We start from the raw sequence: 20125 nt of genomic DNA, 5'->3' as shown, positions 1-20125 counted from the left end.
CTAGTATAAGTATAAAGTATACACGGGCGAGCACGCATGTAGATGGTGCTCACTTCATGCTTCTCAGCTGCGCTCTGTGGGCGACAGGCGTGTGTGATCTGCGCATCTGGAAGCTTCGTCTCCCTAGTCTGCAGCTCCATCTGCGTGTGACGAGGGGGAGCTACTGCCGCTGCAGGCTCTATACTGAAGTCCTTTGGTTGCTTAGATGCTCTGAGAGGCGGCTCGTGGCGCGCACCTCCTAGTCGACTCTCCAGCGTCTACCTTACAGACCTCGCGGCCACTCGATTTCGGGGCCAGATCCTGCGCAAGGAAGAGGTATCCACTGCCAACAAGTGCGCTCACCAGGGCTGCGTGTTTGTGTCAATTTCTCACGAATCTCCAAAAGTGCTTCGGTGGCTACAGGTGAAAACTTCTTGTAGGATTGCCTCGTTTGATCGTTGCCACGGCCAGAAGAGGTGCAATTGGCGTTGGTGTGGCCGCTGAGAGATACCCTCAGCTTGAGTGGCTCTTTTTTTCACCCGACGCTGCTCATACCCATGGCACCAGGACTTAGGGGTGAGTAAATGAGATAATAATAGTGCTGGGAATTCTCGTCAGAGTAAATTGCATGTTTAATAGGTTGCATAATTCTTGCGCTCACCCCAATATGGTGTGCCAGTTTGGCACAAATAGCACAGGGAGGTAACGTGGCGAATTCAAGATACCATGATGTGGGCAACAAGAGGGCATGATTTAATTTCGGGTTTCCCTGGTATCGGTGCAAGACACACCCATTAGAATTAACATCCAAGTGCTGCCTTGAATGGGAACCCTTCGCTTCCAAGCGCATTGTTATCAAGTGTTAAAATGAACCGACTCAAGGTTAGACGCTGAAATGGCCAAAGTTCCTTTGTAGATGGTTATAACGGATACAAGTGGCGGCTAGTGTTTTCTGATCGCTGTCACTTTCTAAATATAAGACAAACGAGGCAGTCCTTTCGCCAGGATGACACAATTTGCTGAATTGTGGAAGCCAGGTTCAGGGAGCAGGTGCCCGAGTAAGTCATATAGGGCCATATGTACGAACACATTTTCCCATTGACACAGAATGGGAAAAACCCTTTGGTACATCTGGCCCATATAAATTTACAGTTCATAATATCCAATGCCAGGTCGAGTTTTGTCCTGCCCGATTATGTCTTTACAAGTCAGCTAGAGCCGTGGATGTTACTGGTTTCAAAGACCTTCTAGAGATCAAACCTGCAACCATATCTCTGCAGCAGAACATAACCCACTGAGCAGTCCCACACCCATGTCGTGAGAAGCCACAATAATGGGGTCAGATCAAGGTCCAGCGCACTTGCTCATGCATCTTTAAGTGCAGGCGTTCACACTTGCCATCTCTTTGTGCGGATGATAAGCTTTCAGATGAAGAAACACCTGTTAGAGTGCAGAGTGGATCCCGTCTTCGCGTTGGCGGTGCCCGGGGCTCGCTCTCGCTGGTTTGGGCTGGCGTTAACCTGCTACGTTCACTTTGTCGTTAGTACATACACTCTTCATTGAGGGCCCCGGGCTGGTCTCCAGGGTGGTCCGGTGCTCAGCCTACGCATGAGAGTAAGCAGGGGACTCGGACGCGGTGCGAGTCACCGGAGCGGGCTCGAGCGGACTTGCCATTGAAGCCAGCGGCGAGTAAAACTCATGGGTGAGATTGAGGGGGTGTCTTCAAGGTGGGCCCTGGCGAGTCAAATTTATGGATGAGAATGAGGGGGTGTCTTCAAGGTAGGCTGTGGCGCACACTCACAAAGCAGAGCCGGTTGTGCGGTGGCTGGGTGGGTTTGGGGGGTGGACACCGTCATTAATGTAGACTGGGGGCTGAAACCCGCCATTGAGGCGGACAGGGGACTGCCATTTGGCTGCCAGGTTTCGTTGCCAATTACCATGTGCAGCCTCCACCTTCGATGGTCCTCGGAGCCCAACCGCGTTGAATGCATGAATGAACAACAAACACCATGGGAGGCTAGTGCAGCGGATGACTGAATACTAGTTTCCTGTAGTACATGGGTAGCAGGAAGGCATTAAACCATCCCCCAAAGTAGAAGAGACACACTCCCCATTGCGTAATTACGTAGTGGTTGTTACGGTGGCGAAAACCATGTCCATGCGTCGAAGATAGTCTCGTGGGTTCTGTGCGTGCCGCAGTGGTTGCTCCGTGACACGAGTCATAGGTTGCATAACCAGTCGGACAAACATGACATTTCATCCTCCCGATGTCGATAAAAATGAGCGCGGGAATAGACGCCGGTTGCTAGAATGCGAAAAGACAGTTCAGATTGCGTTTTGTACTAATAACACCGACACACATATCGCTGTTATCTTAGTGGAGGTGAAAGATAAGCAGGGAAGCAATTTATGCAAATGGCGAATTTAACCCACATCTCTTTCAAATTGCCCGTGACATCGCTCAAAATTTGGAATTATCCATGTCTTGCCTCTGCTACAGTGTGTCTGCTGGATTCCTCGTCATGCTCGCTCCCTCTACACATCAACCCCAACATACTTAATTTCTGACATTATGTCTCTCTCAAAATAAAATGGCACGTCTTTAAAAATCATATCATTTTCTCACACATTTCACTTTTGAATTTTATGCAAATCTTATATTTTGTAGCCCTTGTGAGGTGGTTTCAGTATAGTCGTGTATCTCAAAGAGAAAAGAACTGTCTGTCAAATTCCGATATGTCTGGGAGAGAAATGAATGGAGTGTTATTGTGTGAGACTGTGCGACGTCCAGGCCGTTACCTAGCGGTTCACACTGGCGTTTAACAGGGGCTCCCGTTGATGGCATTTGTTGGCTGTGGGGCATCTGTCCAGGCACCCCACTCGAACACAGGTTTCTCGGAGACAAAGCTATGGAATGTTATATTGTGATGCCGCGCTATGCAACCTGACATGACGTTATGCCATGCTATGTAGTCCCGTTCCTTTATGCCTTGGTATACTATAATGCTTTTAAATATCGTATCCTTTTTTTACCAACTAATAGTGTCACCGCGATATTCCTCATGAAATAATGTATAGAAGTAACAAGCAACAAAACATTTCTTACAATGCAAACTGTGAAATACAAGGTCGGTGATGCAGAGTTCTGGCCATGAAGGGCATCGGAATCATGTAATACTGTTTGCGCGTATATCCTATCTCCTCATACTGGTGTAAGCTCTAAGCTCCGTGCATGCATTCCCAACGTCCTGGCAATGCCCACGTGCTTCAACCCCCTCACCCTGTCCCGGTCTGTGCATGCACTCCCAAACCTTCTCTCCCTGACTGACTGTGTGCCCCAACATCTTTACCATGTATCAGCTTTCTCACCCTGTTCTGGTCTGTGCATGCACTCCAGGCGTCTGGCACTGTCCACGTGCTCCAACCCCCTCACCCTGTTCTCGGCTGTGCACGCATTTCCAAGCGCCTGGCACTGTCCGCGTGGTTTAACCCTCTCACCCTGTTCTTGTCTGTGCACGCATTCCCAAGCTCCTGGCACCGTCCACGTGTTTCAACCCTCTCACTCTCCCAAACTCCTGGCACTGTCCACCTGTTTCAACCCTCTCCCAAACTCCTGGCACTGTCCACGTGTTTCCACCCTCTCACTCTGTCTGAGCCTGTGCATGCACTCCCAAGCTCCTGGCACTGACCACTTGTTTCAACCCTCCCCCTGTCACAGTCTGTGCATGCACTCTGAAGCCTCTGGCACTGACCGCTTGTTTCAATGTTCTCACCTTGACTGTGTGCCCCCATAATCTTCACAAATTCTGGTCATCCAGTCCCGAGCTACTAGCACTGTCGACGTGTATCAACCCCTCTCACCCTGTTCCAGTCTGCGCAGGCACTCAAAAGCTCCAGGCACTGGCCAAGTGTTTGAGTGCTCTCACTCTGCCCCGAGCTGTACATGGACTCCCAACATCCTGGCACTGTCCTCGTGTTTCAACCCTCTCACTCTCCCAGACTCCTGGCACCCTCCACGTGTTTCATCCCTCTCACTCTGCCCTGGTCTGTGCATGCATTCTCAAGCTTCTGGCACTGTCCATGTGTTTCAGCCCTTTCACTCTGTCCCAGTCTGTGCATGCACTGCCAAGGTCCTGGCACTGACTACGTTTTTCAACCTTCTTACCCTGACTGATTGTCTGCCTCCATCATCTTTACAAAGTCCGTGCATGCAATCACAATTTCCTGGCACTGTCGACATCTTTCAACCCTCCCACCCTGTCCCAGTGTGTACATGTGTTTCCACCCTCTCACTCTGTCCTGGTTTGTGCATGCACCACCAAGCTCCTGGCACTGTCTACAAGTTTCAGTCCTCTCACTCTGTCCAGGTCTGTGCATGCATTACTGGTCTCCTGGCACTGTCCATGTGTTTCAATCCTCTCACCCTGTGCCAGTCTGTGCAGGCACTCCCAAGCTCCTAGCACTGTCTACACATTTCAACCCTCCCACTCTCCCAACCTACTGGCACTGTCCACGTGTTTCAACCTTCTCAACCTGACTGATTGTGTGCCTCCATAACCTTCACAAAGTCTGTGCATGCACTCCCAAGCTCCTGGCAATGTCCACGCGTTTCAACCCTCTCACTCTGTCCCGGTCTGTGCATACCCTCCCAAGCTCCTGGCACTGTCCACGTGTTTCAACCCTCTCACTCTGTCCCGGTCTGTGCATACCCTCCCAAGCTCCTGGCACTGTCCACGTGTTTCAACCCTCTCACTCTGTCCCGGTCTGTGCATACCCTCCCAAGCTCCTGGCACTGTCCACGTGTTTCAACCCTCTCACTCTGTCCCGGTCTGTGCATACCCTCCCAAGCTCCTGGCACTGTCCACGTGTTTCAACCCTCTCACTCTGTCCCGGTCTGTGCATACCCTCCCAAGCTCCTGGCACTGTCCACGTGTTTCAACCCTCTCACTCTGTCCAGGTCTGTGCATGCATTACTGGTCTCCTGGCACTGTCCATGTGTTTCAATCCTCTCACCCTGTGCCAGTCTGTGCAGGCACTCCCAAGCTCCTAGCACTGTCTACACATTTCAACCCTCCCACTCTCCCAACCTACTGGCACTGTCCACGTGTTTCAACCTTCTCAACCTGACTGATTGTGTGCCTCCATAACCTTCACAAAGTCTGTGCATGCACTCCCAAGCTCCTGGCAATGTCCACGCGTTTCAACCCTCTCACTCTGTCCCGGTCTGTGCATACCCTCCCAAGCTCCTGGCACTGTCCACGTGTTTCAACCCTCTCACTCTGTCCCGGTCTGTGCATACCCTCCCAAGCTCCTGGCACTGTCCACGTGTTTCAACCCTCTCACTCTGTCCCGGTCTGTGCATACCCTTCCAAGCTCCTGGCACTGTCCACGTGTTTCAACCCTCTCACTCTGTCCCGGTCTGTGCATACCCTCCCAAGCTCCTGGCACTGTCCACGTGTTTCAACCCTCTCACTCTGTCCAGGTCTGTGCATGCATTACTGGTCTTCTGGCACTGTCCATGTGTTTCAATCCTCTCACCCTGTGCCAGTCTGTGCAGGCACTCCCAAGCTCCTAGCACTGTCTACACATTTCAACCCTCCCACTCTCCCAACCTACTGGCACTGTCCACGTGTTTCAACCTTCTCAACCTGACTGATTGTGTGCCTCCATAACCTTCACAAAGTCTGTGCATGCACTCCCAAGCTCCTGGCAATGTCCACGCGTTTCAACCCTCTCACTCTGTCCCGGTCTGTGCATACCCTCCCAAGCTCCTGGCAATGTCCACGCGTTTCAACCCTCTCACTCTGTCCCGGTCTGTGCATACCCTCCCAAGCTCCTGGCACTGTCCACGTGTTTCAACCCTCTCACTCTGTCCCGGTCTGTGCATACCCTCCCAAGCTCCTGGCACTGTCCACGTGTTTCAACCCTCTCACTCTGGCCCGGTCTGTTTATACACTCCCAAGCTCCTGGCACTCTCACTCTGTTCTGATCAGTGTAGGCACTGCCAAGCTCCTGGTACTGTCCTTGTGTTTCACTCCTCTCACGCTGTCCCGGGGTATGCACGTACTCCCAACTTTCTAGCACTGTCCTCGTGTTTCAGCCTTCTTACCCTGACCGATTGTGTGTCCCCATCATCTTCACAAAGTCTTTCATACAATCCCAAGATCTTGGCACTGTTGACATGTATCAACCCTCTCACTTTGTCCCGCTCTGTGCCATCCTTCTTATTCTGCATTCGTCTGTGCCTGCACTGCCATTCTCCTGGCAGTGGTGATGTGCACCAACCCTCTCACCTTGTTTCAATCTGTGCATGTACTCCCAAACTCCTGGCACTGTCCATGTGTTCCATCCCTCTCACTCTGTCCTAGTCTGTGCATGCACTCCAAACTCCTGTTAATGTCCACATGTGTCAACCCTCTCACTCCATCGTGATCTGTGCATGCACTCCCAATCTCCTGTTAATGTCCATATGTGCCAACCCTCTCACTATTCCAAGCTCATGGCACTGTCCATGTGTTTTAGCTCTCTCGCTCTGTCCCGGTCTGTGCACAAACTCTCCAGCTCCTGGCATTGTCCACATGATTCAACCCTCTCACTCTGTCCTGGTCTGTGGATGCATTCCCAAGTTCCTGGCACTGACCACATGATCCATGCCCCTCCCTCTGCCCGGGTCTGTGCATGCACTCCCAAGCTCCTGAAACTCTCCATATGTTTCAATCCTCTCGCCCTGTGCCGGTATGTGCACGCACTCCCAAGCTCCTGGCACTGTCCACACATTTCAACCGTCTCACTCTTTCCCGGTCTGTGCATTCACTCCCAAGCTCCTGGCACTGTCCACATGATTCTACCATCTCAACCTGACTGTGTGCCTCCATAACCTTCACAAAATCTGTGCATGCAATCCAAAGCTCCTGGCACTGTTCATGTGTTCCATCCCTCTCCTCTGTTCTGATCAGTGTAGGCACTGCCAAGCTCCTGGTACCGTCCATGTGTTCCACTCCTCTCATTCTGTCCTGGTGTATGCATGTACTCCCAATTTGGTAGTACTGTCCTCCTGTTTCAGCCTTCTTACCTTGACCGATTGTGTGCCCCCATCATCTTCACAATGTCTTTGCATGCAGTCACTAGCTCCTGGCACTGTCAACATGTATTAACCCTCTCACACTGTCCAAGTAGGTGCATACAGTCCCAGTATGTGCATGCAGTCCCAAGCTCATGGCACTGTCCACGTGTTTCATTCCTCTACCTCTGCCCGGGTCTGTACATGCATCCCCAGGCTACTGGCACTGTCCTTGTGTTTCAATCCTTTCATCCTGTGCCGGTCTGTGCATGCACTCCCAAGCTGCTGGCACTGTCCATGTGTTTCAGTTTTTTCACCCTGTGCCAGTCTGTGAACAAAGTACCAAGCTCCCGGAACTGTCCACTAGTTCCATCCCTCTCACCTTGCTCTGGTCTGTGCATGCACTCCCAGGGTCCTGGCACTGTCAATGTGTTGCAACCCTCTCACTCTGGCTGTCTGTGTGCCCTAGCATGATTCTCATCTGCTCTGTGCTTATACCTCCCAAGCTTCTCATCCTAAACAAATATCCTCTTAGACACTCTTCAATCAGGTTTCTGCCAGGGTCGCAGTGTGGAAACTGCAATCCTCCAAATAGTCGATGACTCCTTTAGAAAACTCAACTCTGGCAACTCATGCCTCCTGGTACTCGTAGATTTATCTGTTGCATTCGACATTGTCAACTATCATGACCTCCTCCGTAGTCTTGCACTGTGCGTGGGATGTGGTGGAATGGTCAACTGGATTTCCTCTTACCTATCCAACCACTCTCAAATTGTGTAAATGGGCAACTCTGCCTTGAGACGAGTCAGTAATCACCACGGTTTCTTCAAAAAGGTTTGCCTCTCTCCTCAACCCTCTTCAACGTCTACCTAGTACCACTATGCATGATTCTCAGAAACTCTGGGATTGTCTTCTACCTCTACACCTACGATAACCAAATTTACTTGAGAATCTCATTCCCGGAGGACATTACCCTGCTTTCAAATACACTCTTAAAGATTCAAAACTGTAGGTGCAACCACCTTTCAAAACTCAACCCTACTAAAACAGATTTTTTTCTCTCACCTCAGAAAGTAAAAACACCTATATAAGAATGTATGGCCAACTTTTTTTGCCTTCGTAGGCTGCCCTGCCAGTGTCATGAATATCAGATCACTCAGCATCACCCTGGACAATTGTTTCCATCTTCACAGCCACATAGGAGCCATGGCCAACAGCGCACAACACCAAGTTAGGCAGCTGTGGGACATCAGACAACTGATTTGAGAACAAGACCTCAAAACAGTAGTGCAGTCTCTTGTTCTCTCTAGACTAGACTATGGAATTGCCCTTCTCTTTGGCATTTCCAAAGTCTATCCAGGCCCACTAAGAGGAACACACATGTTGCAGCACGCTTTGTCTTAAGTCTCAAAAAATGTGACCACATTTTTCCTGTCCTGCTAACCCTCCAATGGCTCCCCATTGAAGGGCAGGCCCAATTCAAGATTGCTTGCTTTATCAACAGAGTGCTGCACTCCTCCTCACCCTCCTATCTAAACAAGAAACTAAAAATCTCTGGAGCAAATAGGGGTTCCTAAAATGCCCAATCCCTGCTCTTGAAATCCCTCACCTTAAGGTGAGAACAATACACAAATCAATCCTTCTCTGGCAGCACCACTAGAATCTTGCACTCTCTGCCTCCCTCACTCCGTCTAACCAGCTGCATAGCAACCTTCAAAAAGGACCTCAAGTTCCTCCTATTTGTCAGACATTTTGGTTAATTTACCCTCAACCAGGCTTATTTACAATGTGCCCTGATCTTACTTTGTTTAACTGTTCATGTCCTCTGCCCTTTTGTTGTAACTGTCTCTTGTGGTAACCCCTGTATACATACACTGATGTAAACGTCCAGGTTTAACTACTATTAATGCAACCCGCTGTAACCCTGTCTTCTGTGTGCTGTAAAGCGATCTGACAGCTTCGGGTCATGTCTGCGCTATATAAAATTGCAAAAAGAAATAAATAAAATAAAATCCTGACAATGTAACCAAATCTTTTCACTCACTGTAAACCATGTGGTACTCGGATGCTCCTGTCACTGGCAGAGCGCTTCTCCCTGTTATGATTTCCTACATATTTTAACTTTCTCACACTGACTGTCCATATTCTTCCACCCACTCACCCTTTCTTTTCCTGCACCACAATTTCCTGTCACTGTCTATTAGCATGCCTAAGCTTCTCATGCACCCTGTCCCAGTGCCCTGATATTCTCACATGCTCTACTAATGGGATATAGGTACCACACTCCTCTCACTATGTGCACTAGTACTCACGACCCATATCCCAAAGGTCAAATGTTTCCACATGTGTAGGAAGCTCCTTAGATTCTAGCCAAGTCACCTACTTCTTACTGTTTTGACAGATGCCACACACACCTCTTCCCCAAGAAGTGCCCTACCTGTGTCCGCTATGTTCCCTATATACTCTCCTTGTCTGCCCCTGGGCACCAGACTCCCTCACCTGTCTGTTCATGTGTCCAAGCTCCTCACACTGCCCATATGCCCCAGTCTCATCACCCTCCGTCTATCTGCCCAAACTTCTCACACAGTCTGTTAATGTGCCCAAGCTCCTTACACTATTTGCCATATATCAATGGTTCTCAGACTGTATGTTATTGTGCCCAAAGGTCTCTGCAGTGTATGTCCATGTGCCTACATTTCACTACACTGCTGTCCATGTATCAACACTCTTTAAACTGCATCTACACATGTCCACCTTCCCCAACACTCTATGTCCATGTGTCCCACCCCTCAACACTGTATGTCCATGTGTCCAGCCTCCTCACATGTTATTTCCATGTGTCTAATCTCCTCACACTGTATGTACTTGTGCCCAAATCTCTCCACAGTGATCACCACATTTACAAAAAATTGGTGCAGTGCAGCACAGCTGGTCACTTTGCTGCACTGCACCGCGTCACTTGGAAAGGACAGGAATGTGCCTTTAGGAAATACTGCACATTTCTGTCCTTTTCTCCTGTACTGGTGCACAATGGGCAGCCTAGCACCAATGGAGGCATCCTTGCACCACGCAGCAAGGGTGTCTGCATTGCATGCAGGTTTGTTTTTGGGCAGGAAGGGGCACCTTTCTGCACAAAAACAATACTGGGAGGCTTGAATGCAGAACACACAGAAAGAGGGGAAAAACAGGAGAAATAAAGATATTTCTCCTTGTTATACTATCCCTGGAGAGGTGTAAGGTTTTGGCGCATCCTTAGGTTAACAAGGGTTGAAAAATCTGGGGATATGTCAAAATCCGTGGGTGTTGCATGGGAACACCCACTGCAACATCAATGGAACACCTCCCTTAGGCAGAGTAAGGCAACATAGCGCTTTGCATTGCCTTGCCTTACTCCATATCTAAGAGTTCATTCAAAGCCACACAAAGTGTTGCAAGGAATGCACCACCATTGCATCACAAAAAGTGATGCAACAGAAGCACATGAGGTCATTAGTATGCCCCTGATTATCCATGCCCCCAAATCTTTCCACACTCTTCATCTCTCCAATCTACCCAATCTTGCCTGTTAACGTGCACCAGCCTACCCACACTGTCTTTATCAGTAAACGTGCCCTACATTCATCTGAGCATCCTGTACTCCATCCACATATTCAGCATCCACACACTGTTTGTCAAATGTAAATCGCGTTCATTAGACTTTGTCAAGTGCTTCAAGCCACCTCACAAGGGTTGGCCCAGTATTCCGAGGTCATACATGTGCCTACATCTCCAAAACCTGCATAATTTCTTTATATACCACAAACTCCAAATGCCCCAGCTTTCACAAACCCACCACACTCTTCCTCAGTGTGCCTCAAGCTCTGCACTCTGCCTATGTGCCATAAGACGTGCACCCTACTTCTAGTGCCACCCAAGATCCTGTTGCAGACTGTCCTTGTACCCAAGCTCTCCACACTATCTATTTGCTCCAGGGCATGTCTGTTTTAAGTACCCGTACAATATATCCATTGAGCCTAAAACTGCTAAGGTGGTATGATGTGTTTATTCACCATTTGTATATACCTTAGCCAAATTCAAGAGCTGTCTGTCCCACATGAACATGTTCAACAGCTCTCTGAAGTATCAAGGCTGGTAAGAAACATGAAACCTATGAAGAGAGAGCATTGACAAAGCCAATAAGTCTGGCATTGGCCGCTAGACCTCTGGGTCTGTCAATCCTTGATGTTTTTACTGTTTGGAAGCAAGCAGGCCATCACAAATCAGAAAAGAACAGGTTCTAAAAGAACAAAAATGATTTGGTCTTAAAAAGCACACATTTCAATATTAAGGTGCGATTTTGTGCAGATGTACTCCGTGTTAAAGGGCAGAAAGCTGTTACTCACAGTGAAATTAGCCAATGGCTGATGTGGGCTGTGGGCTGATCCGTGCCCCACAGTGTAAGGTGTAGTGGGCAGAAGAAAAATATGAATGACACAATAAAAGGCCAATGTGTGAAGAGGGCTGTCTAAAAGTCCTTCTAAGTAAGTATATTATGTACATAAAATGTTAGTAAATTTAAAAGGTCTTGGGCAATGCCAAATCTAACACGCACTGACAAAGCCAGTAGGTCCGGTGTTGGCTGCAAGCCTTTTGGCTTTGCAAACGCATGTTTGGGCTTGTCATGGTTTTAGCAAAGTTTATTTTCGGAGAACTTGCCGGGCCCTCACCAATCTAAAAAAGAAACACTGTCTAAATGCAACAAAAGAAAATTGGGGTCTAAAAAGCACACATTAGCATTTGGCAATGAAGGGAGCTATTTTATACAGAGACACTGAAATTAACTGCTCCTGTCAGAACTGAAATCACCTTGCAGAACGAAAACAAGATCGGATGGATGTTCTGCCTCGGCCTCAGTATTACAGTTTTTCTAAGTTTATTAATGTCAGGGTGCCTTCAAGATGCAAGAATGAGAAATAACAAGACTGCAAGGTATTGCAGCTGGCAATATCAAAACATGAGAAATACGAAATCTCACTTTTCAGAAAAACATTTTTGGCACGTTTTACACGAAATCGTTACCTCTTTTCTAAATGCTGACACTGCTAGAATAAAAAGAGCCAATTTTTAAAATATAATTCCATTTAAAAAAGCTTTGTGAGGCGCTTCTTCAGGCGTGTGGTGGCGGGCATCTTAATGTCAGGGTGCATGGCATTTATACTTGTTGGTGTGACCAGGTCAAAGAACTATTCATAAAGGAAAGAAAATGGTCAAAAATTGATTCATCTCCATGATTTTTGAAAATGTTTGTTTTCTATTTTAATCTTATGCTTCTTCTTTGATGTGTCTCTTCAGTATATAAACTAAAACAATTTTCTATCCTGCCATTGATTTCCTTTTTTTAGATTCCATGCTCCAAAAAGTGTACCGACCAATGGGCCTGTCCACTTGCTTATGGTAACCTCCTACACTGCCAGGATAAGTGGCACCATGGCACTAGACTACTCTGACCTGGCAAATGGCACGGAATTCTGGCTGGCATCACCAGCACCATATGACAATTTTTCTACTGAGGTGCTGCCCATCAATGTTTCACGAAACAACACAAAGAATCACTTTGATCGGACCAGTAACGCTATACTTACCTTCATCTACTTTGTGGTGTGCATCATCGGCCTATGCGGCAATACCCTGGTCATCTATGTCATCCTGAGGTATGCCAAGATGAAGACAATCACTAACATCTACATCCTCAATCTGGCCATTGCCGATGAACTCTTCATGCTGGGCCTGCCCTTCTTGGCCATGCAAGTGGCTCTGGTCCACTGGCCTTTCGGCAAGGCTATTTGCCGAGTTGTGATGACTGTGGATGGCATAAACCAGTTTACCAGTATCTTCTGTTTGACAGTCATGAGCATGGACAGATACCTGGCTGTTGTCCACCCTATTAAGTCTGCTAAATGGCGACGACCCAGGACTGCCAAAATGGTGAACATTGCAGTCTGGGGAATTTCCCTCCTGGTGATCATGCCTATCATGATTTATGCTGGTATTCAAAAACATCATGGGAACAGCAGCTGCACTATAATCTGGCCAGGTGAATCAATGGCTTGGTACACAGGCTTCATCATCTACACCTTTATCCTGGGCTTTCTGGTGCCTCTCAGTATTATTTGCCTCTGCTACCTTTTCATCATCATCAAGGTCAAGTCTTCTGGAATAAGAGTGGGGTCATCGAAGAGGAAAAAATCAGAGAAGAAGGTGACCAGGATGGTCTCCATTGTGGTGGCCGTGTTCATCTTTTGCTGGCTTCCATTCTACATTTTCAACGTGTCCTCCGTCTCTGTGATGATTGAGCCTACGCCTGCCCTGAAGGGTATGTGGGATTTCGTGGTGATCCTAACCTATGCCAACAGCTGTGCCAATCCTATCCTTTATGCCTTCTTGTCAGACAACTTCAAGAAGAGCTTCCAGAATGTCCTCTGCCTCTCCAGGGTAAGTGGGATGGATGACGGGGATCGCAGCGACAGCAAGCAGGACAAGTCTCGGCTGAATGAGACCACTGAGACCCAGAGGACTTTGCTGAATGGGGATCTCCAGACCAGCATCTGACTATCAGGGAAGGCCTCTTCTGGGACCCACCCATGTGCCTGGTGTTGGGAAGGTGCAATACTGTCTGGCTCAAGACAAGTCCATCACTAAGGGCGTCTGGACCAGGACCTAAATGTAAACCCATGTGGGAAGGGATCATCAGAGTTTGCATGTCCCTGACAACATGGCGGGCACTGTTCATCTGGAAAAGTAGTCTAAGGTGTATCAACCCTAACTAAAAACCAACATTTGGGGAGGTCATGGGATGGGAAGCCTTGCTTTTATCTCTATTGTTATTTGTATTTATTTGATGGATATCTAGACATATAGGGCCCTCCCATCTGCAATTTCTTCAGACTCGACACTCATGAAACCACAGGTTCATCCTTAGCATGATGTACTCACCAGTCTCTTCGATGTCAGTTTGTCCCACGTCGTTCATAAACATCCACCCTTCTCATCTGGTGGCAGTAGTCCCCAGTGGAGAGCTGGGAACTGGCAGGATTTGCAGGAACTAGTGAAAAATGATGGATTGTTTTGGAAGTCGCAGTAAGCAACTATACCTGATATGAAGGCTGGCCTTTCAATGTATAGATCCTTTTTGGGCAGTGTTTTCTTGATTCTTGATTTTGCCGTTACCTCCCTGTTGTAAGACTCAGTACTGTAAGTGTATTTTGTGCTCGCAGAGAAGTGGCTGTGTGATAGGGTGCAGGATCTGGGCAACATATCATTCAGAGCAAGGACAATATAGTGAATCAAAGATGACGAAGAAGTATAAATGATTAACTGCAAGCTACTGCTTTACCATACACATGCAGTAAACACAAACACCTCCACATGTGGGAGAGGCATAGTTTAACGTACTTTGTGCTTAGTGGTTTCTCGCAAAGAAGGATATAATTAATGTGCCAGTGAGGAGTCAAGTGACAAATCATATAATATACGTACTCTGGACTACTAACTAATCCATCCCAGATGAGTGCATTTACCAATTACTGATAAGTGGGCTACATCACAATCTCTGAAACAAGCCCATTTTAAGGTCAATCAGAAAATGGGCACAGTGACAGGGAGCTAGGACCATGCTACCAAGGGCAGCTGGGAAGGTGCACCAGTTGTGACATCATTAACAATGCAAGAACTAACCTTCAAAAGGAAAGAGTGCATAAATGCAATCAAAGACTGTTCAGTACTGAGAGATCGTCGACAGGCTTACATCAAATTCCCACTTCCAAGCGCTATAACGTTGCCTCTGCTAAAATAATGTATTTTATTTATACTACTTGAAATCATGTTCGGCTCTCCCAGGTGAAGTATATTTTGTTACTTCTCACAACATGTTTTCTGCTTTTTTTAAATGTCTTTATTTTGCCTTTCTTACACAACACTAAAATTAGTGCTCCTAAATTCCACAATTTGTACTCTCATATTCGACATAATTTGACTTACTCTCATCATAAAGCATACATTTCTCTCCCCCTTAGATATCATTTTCAGCTCTCACATTAACATCATATTCATCTCCCACTTCTATTTTATTCTTCATTTTCATAAAGCGTATAGCTACCCGAGATACAGCTTTCCCAGGGCTGTCAGAAAAGGAGGGTGATCGATAGACAAAGTTAAACATAGCGGGTTCGGAGAAAAGAACTGTCTTTACTTTTTTTTCTAAAAGTCAAAACATTAACCTCCCTTCTGAGGCTTAAAGACAGCGTGCTCCAGAGCTTAAGAGCGAGATAAGTATACACACGATCTCCACTCCCGGCTCTATAAATTCTGGGAACAACCAGCAGTTTCAAATTGTTTCATCTTAAGTCCCCGTTAGTACAGTGGAGGGTGGCCAGACACGGCAGAACGGATGGCCCAGCCTTATACTTAGCTTTATGTCTGATACATAATGCTTTGAATTTTACTCTACCTTTTATAGGAAGTCAGTGAAGCATTTTGAGCGCCTCCCCTGCAGACTGTGTCCTCGGAATTCCTAGCAACACCCGAGCAGCAGCAGCATTTTGGCTGATTTGAAGCTTTTTTTATTACATCCTTCGGGCTTCCTAAATAAAGAGCGTTGCCATAATCCAAGAGGGAAAGGATCAATTCTTGAATCACCACCCTGCATGATTCCATTGGGCGCTTTAGTACCTTTCTCAGTGCCATCAGAAGGCCAAAGCAGCTCCCAGCCCCCTTTTTTGCTTATGAGGCCATGGACACCAGAGCATCCAGAATTATCCCTAGGCTTTTCACTTCTGCTTTAGGGGCTGGCGTTTCTCCTCATGATGATGGCCAGGTGATTTGATCCCAAAGTAATGGATTCCCTAGTACCAGTACCTCAGTTTTCTCTCCATTCAGCTTGAGACAGCTGTCTTTCATCCACTCAGATATCTTCTCCAGGCATCCATTTAAGCTTACGGAAGTGGACACTGCATCTGGCAACAGCGTGACTGGCAGATGCGTGTCATCCGCATAGGATACCATCTTGAAGCCAAAAGAACAGATGACCTCTGTTAAAGGGCGGGCATAGATATTAAACAACGTGAGGCTCAAGACGAGCCCTGTGGGACTCCACACTTCAGTTGATGACAGAACGAGAGGAAAGGTCCTTCACTGACCTGGAAGCTCCAGTTTTCCAAGAATGATGCTATCCATCTGCGTGACCTCCCTGTGATGCCTACCTCTTTAAGTCTCTCCAGAAGAACCGAGTAGGAGACCATGTCAAATGTGGTGCTGAGATCTAAAAGGATCAGTGCTACTTCCCACCCTGGTCCACAGTCATTCTCCAATCTTCTGTTGCTTTTAAAAGGGCAGTCTCTGTACTGCATCCCCCCCAGAAACCTACCTGGGTAGGATGAAGAATTTAATTACTTTCCAGATAATCTGAAATATGCTTATTAATTATTTTTTCTATGATCTTACTGACTCCAGGCAGAAGCGAGATAGGTTTGTAATTCTCTATCAGCTCAGAATCAAGGATGAATTTTTTTAGTAGCAGATGGATAATGGTGTGTTTCCATTCCTGTGGAACACTGTACTTTTCTAAAGACAGATTGTACACGTCTGTCAAAGTGTGAGACATCACGCTGCCTCCCCTCCCTAGAATGTCAATTGGGCAGGGTCCAGCGGTGAGCCCAACTTCACTGAGGTTGCCACAGCTCTCACCTCCTCTTCGGTCAGTGGTGGAAATCTAGGAAATATTGCATTATTGTTCATGACTCTTGGCCTGTTGTTTCTATTTCCTATGTCATCTGCTCACTCTGAAAGGGCCTCATAGATATCCTTCACCGTACCCAGGAAGTGAGTTGCTAAGGCTTCTCATCGCCCACTCGCGACAGTAGGGTCCCTCTCTAGCGTGTCATGGCTCAGAAACAAGTATACTATATGGTAAACCTCTCTGGAGGAGTTGGCAGAGTGCTTAATTCTATTGGCAAGGTCCCTTGTGCATGCCATCTCAGATTAGACCCAGTTATATGTAAATCAGTCTTGGTCCTGTTCCAACAGGAATAGTCGAGCCTGAAAGGCTTAGCCCAATCCTCTTTGACGCAGAAAACAGGCAACCAAAGACTGCTTTTGCCCTGATTGTGGTTTGTCCATCAGGTGCAGCTTGGTTCCAGTAGCACTATGAGCAAGGGACACATGTCTGGGCATGTCCCTGACTTCTTAGGGTGTTACATCAGGCACACAAAAGGTGATAGGGGAATGTTTGCAATTTGTCAAAGCAATGGCCATTCAAACCCACTGGTCTTTTGATGTTTATGCCACCTCAGATTAGACCCAGTCATAATCAAATCAGTCTTAGTCCTGCTCCAACAGGAACAGTCCATCCCGAACTGCCAAGCCAGGTCCTCTCCAAGCTGGAGCACAGTATTACAGATAACTGTGTAATATTGTCCTGGTGATATCATAAATCTCAAGGTTAAAGACTAAGTAGTTTGTAATTGTCTCCAGAACCCTAGGATGGCACTCTTGGATCATATTACACATGGTAGCTGCTATGTATTTTACATGCATATTTTGGGGTAGTTAACATGAAAAGACTATTTTCTCCAAAGTGCAGCTAACAACAGACACTTTTTGAAGTTAGAATGTTTGTGATAGCAGCGTTTAACGCACGATTATGGAGTTACCATATTATCCACAGAATACACCACATAATGCACAAAATTTGCATATTTCCCAAAAATTATTTCTAGTAAAAATGGATGAAATGAATACCCACAAAGAAAATGCCACATCATTTAAGTTTTTGGGTGCATGATTAAGAAAACATTGTTGCATAATTTGATTCGCCACACTGCATAATCCTTGTAGTCCTGACAATGTTAGAGCTTTGTTGAGTGGTTTGGTGACTGTCATCATGATGATGAAATCAGAATTTCAGAGGGAACTGTGAAACTGTGATATATATCCCATATCACTTTGTGCAATAAAAGCACCCAATCATATAATATATCTATATGTAAATATATTTGTTTTTCACTGAAAAAACAAAGGGTATTATGACATTATTGTTAGTCATGATAGTAATATTTTTATACTGAAAAAACCTTAGAAATTCACTGAAAAAAACAAAGGTTAAAGCGAGGTTATAGCTAGGTGAATATGTTGGTTACAACATAACATTTTAAACTACAAGAAAAACACTGAAAGTCATCAATTATAGTTAACTGAAGTAAATATAACTCACACCATGAAGAACTGCAACCCACCATGTTGTTATGAATTATTTAATTTCAAACGTTATATTTGATGTTATCAATGCTGTCATTGAACAAGTCATGAGTGATATAATCTGTGAGTGTATAAGTAGAGAAAATTATAGTTTCTTCATGGCACAATTTATAATTAATTCACTTAACATAAATAGTGAATTTCAGTGTTTTTTTTTAGTTTCATAGTGAACGTTTCGGGGTGATCTGTGATTGCTAAAAAGGTAGGTTCCAAAATTATTTTGTCCCATGCAATTTCCATAAGGAAAATTTGAAAATGATATAGAAAAAAACGCTGAACAGAATTAAACCCAATTCAGCAGAAAGCTAGATCTTTACTCAGAAGGAGTACTTTTTGCAATTTGGTGTAAATCTCTACAGACATTTTAGCGAAATTAAGGTTGAAAAAATAGTGATACCTTGCACCGCGGGACTCTCACAGAATGCCTGCAGGAGTCCCACGGGAAAAAAGATCAAAAAAGCCTTTTTGATTGTCTGGGCCCACCAGGCTGAGACCTGTCCCACTACTATGTTTAACTGACTGCAACGTAAGGAGAGATGTTGCGGCCACCATTAAAAGACTGCCGGATTTAGTTCCAGAGTCTTGTAAGTAAATTCAAAACACATAGAAGGAGGATGGTAAGGGCATCCCTAGCACTTTTGGAGGGGTGAAAATTAGGAAAATATATATATTTTTTGCTTGTTGGAGTCCTGTGGGAGCCAGCTCAGCCCCTCATGCTGCAGCGGGAGGTCCTCTGTGAATGTGAGGAGGAGTTCTGAGGGTGAAGAGAAGTTGCTCGTAGATGTATCATAAGAAGATATCACTTTACATTAAAATATCCATTGAAATGCAATGGAATAAAGTAGGCTAAAGTGGAGTTATAAGCAAGGTAGTAAGATTTTGACTTACTTTGAACAAACCTTAGAAATTCACTAAAAAACAAAGGTCAAAGTTGAGTTATGTAGGTCTTTAAATAATAAAAAACGTAATGTATAGAAATTAAAGAAAACACTGAAATTCTGCAATTATATGTAACTGTTAAAAGTATAAGCTTAGTCCAGTATTTCAATCACTATCTTCGATAAGAGCCCAAAAAGCCATTACATTTGAATAATCCTCTTGAAGCTAACTGCCCCAAAAATAAACATGCAAAAAATATTACTCGTCCGGCACTTTTGCTGCACAAAATGCACTGCATAAAAACCCATGCTTCATGGGACACCATGAAATATTTTCAATAGTTTCATGCACATGACATCATATTGATAGCCAAATTGTACAGTAATCTATTTCACACCCTTTTCAAGCCAACAGCTACCAAAATAAAGATGTAAAAAGTGTAACAGATAACGTGTCCTGTTGTCCTTTATTGCCATCTTGGGGTTCTGGTGAGATCTACATACCACTCCTGGTTTAGGATATCTTCATCAGAGACACTCTTGGCGATTTAGATAGGTGTATACATTACATAATATATATATATATATATATATATATATATATATATATATATATATACATATATATATATATATATATATATATATATATATATATATATATATATAAATATATATATATATATACTATACATTTTTATATATACTATATATATATATACACACACACACACAAGACCATTTCTATGGAGCACCCTACAACACCACCAACACTCTACCTCTGCTCACCTCAAATGGCTATTTTTCTAGCAGAGATTTTAAGCATAGGATTATCACCGTGACATCCATGCTGAGCTACAAAGTGACAAAGCCTTTTGCGATTTTTACAGTAAAATCTTTAAGCATAGGATTAGCTAGT

The 20125-nt window shown here is 45.6% G+C and overlaps 1 protein-coding gene across 1 annotated transcript; it reads left to right on the top strand.

Annotated features, from left to right (window-relative positions):
• Positions 1-203: 203 nt before the first annotated feature.
• Positions 204-18574, top strand: SSTR2 (somatostatin receptor 2). Its single transcript, XM_069199825.1, has 2 exons — positions 204-555; positions 12421-18574. The coding sequence occupies exon 2, from the start codon at positions 12470-12472 to the stop codon at positions 13625-13627; it is 1158 nt and encodes a 385-aa protein (XP_069055926.1). The 5' UTR covers positions 204-555; positions 12421-12469; the 3' UTR covers positions 13628-18574.
• Positions 18575-20125: the final 1551 nt, after the last annotated feature.

Source organism: Pleurodeles waltl, chromosome 7 (genome assembly GCF_031143425.1).
Source record: "Pleurodeles waltl isolate 20211129_DDA chromosome 7, aPleWal1.hap1.20221129, whole genome shotgun sequence".
NCBI classification, from domain to species: Eukaryota; Metazoa; Chordata; class Amphibia; order Caudata; family Salamandridae; genus Pleurodeles; species Pleurodeles waltl.
Note: the sequence above shows the minus strand (reverse complement) of the source record. Positions and strands in the feature narration are given on the sequence as shown.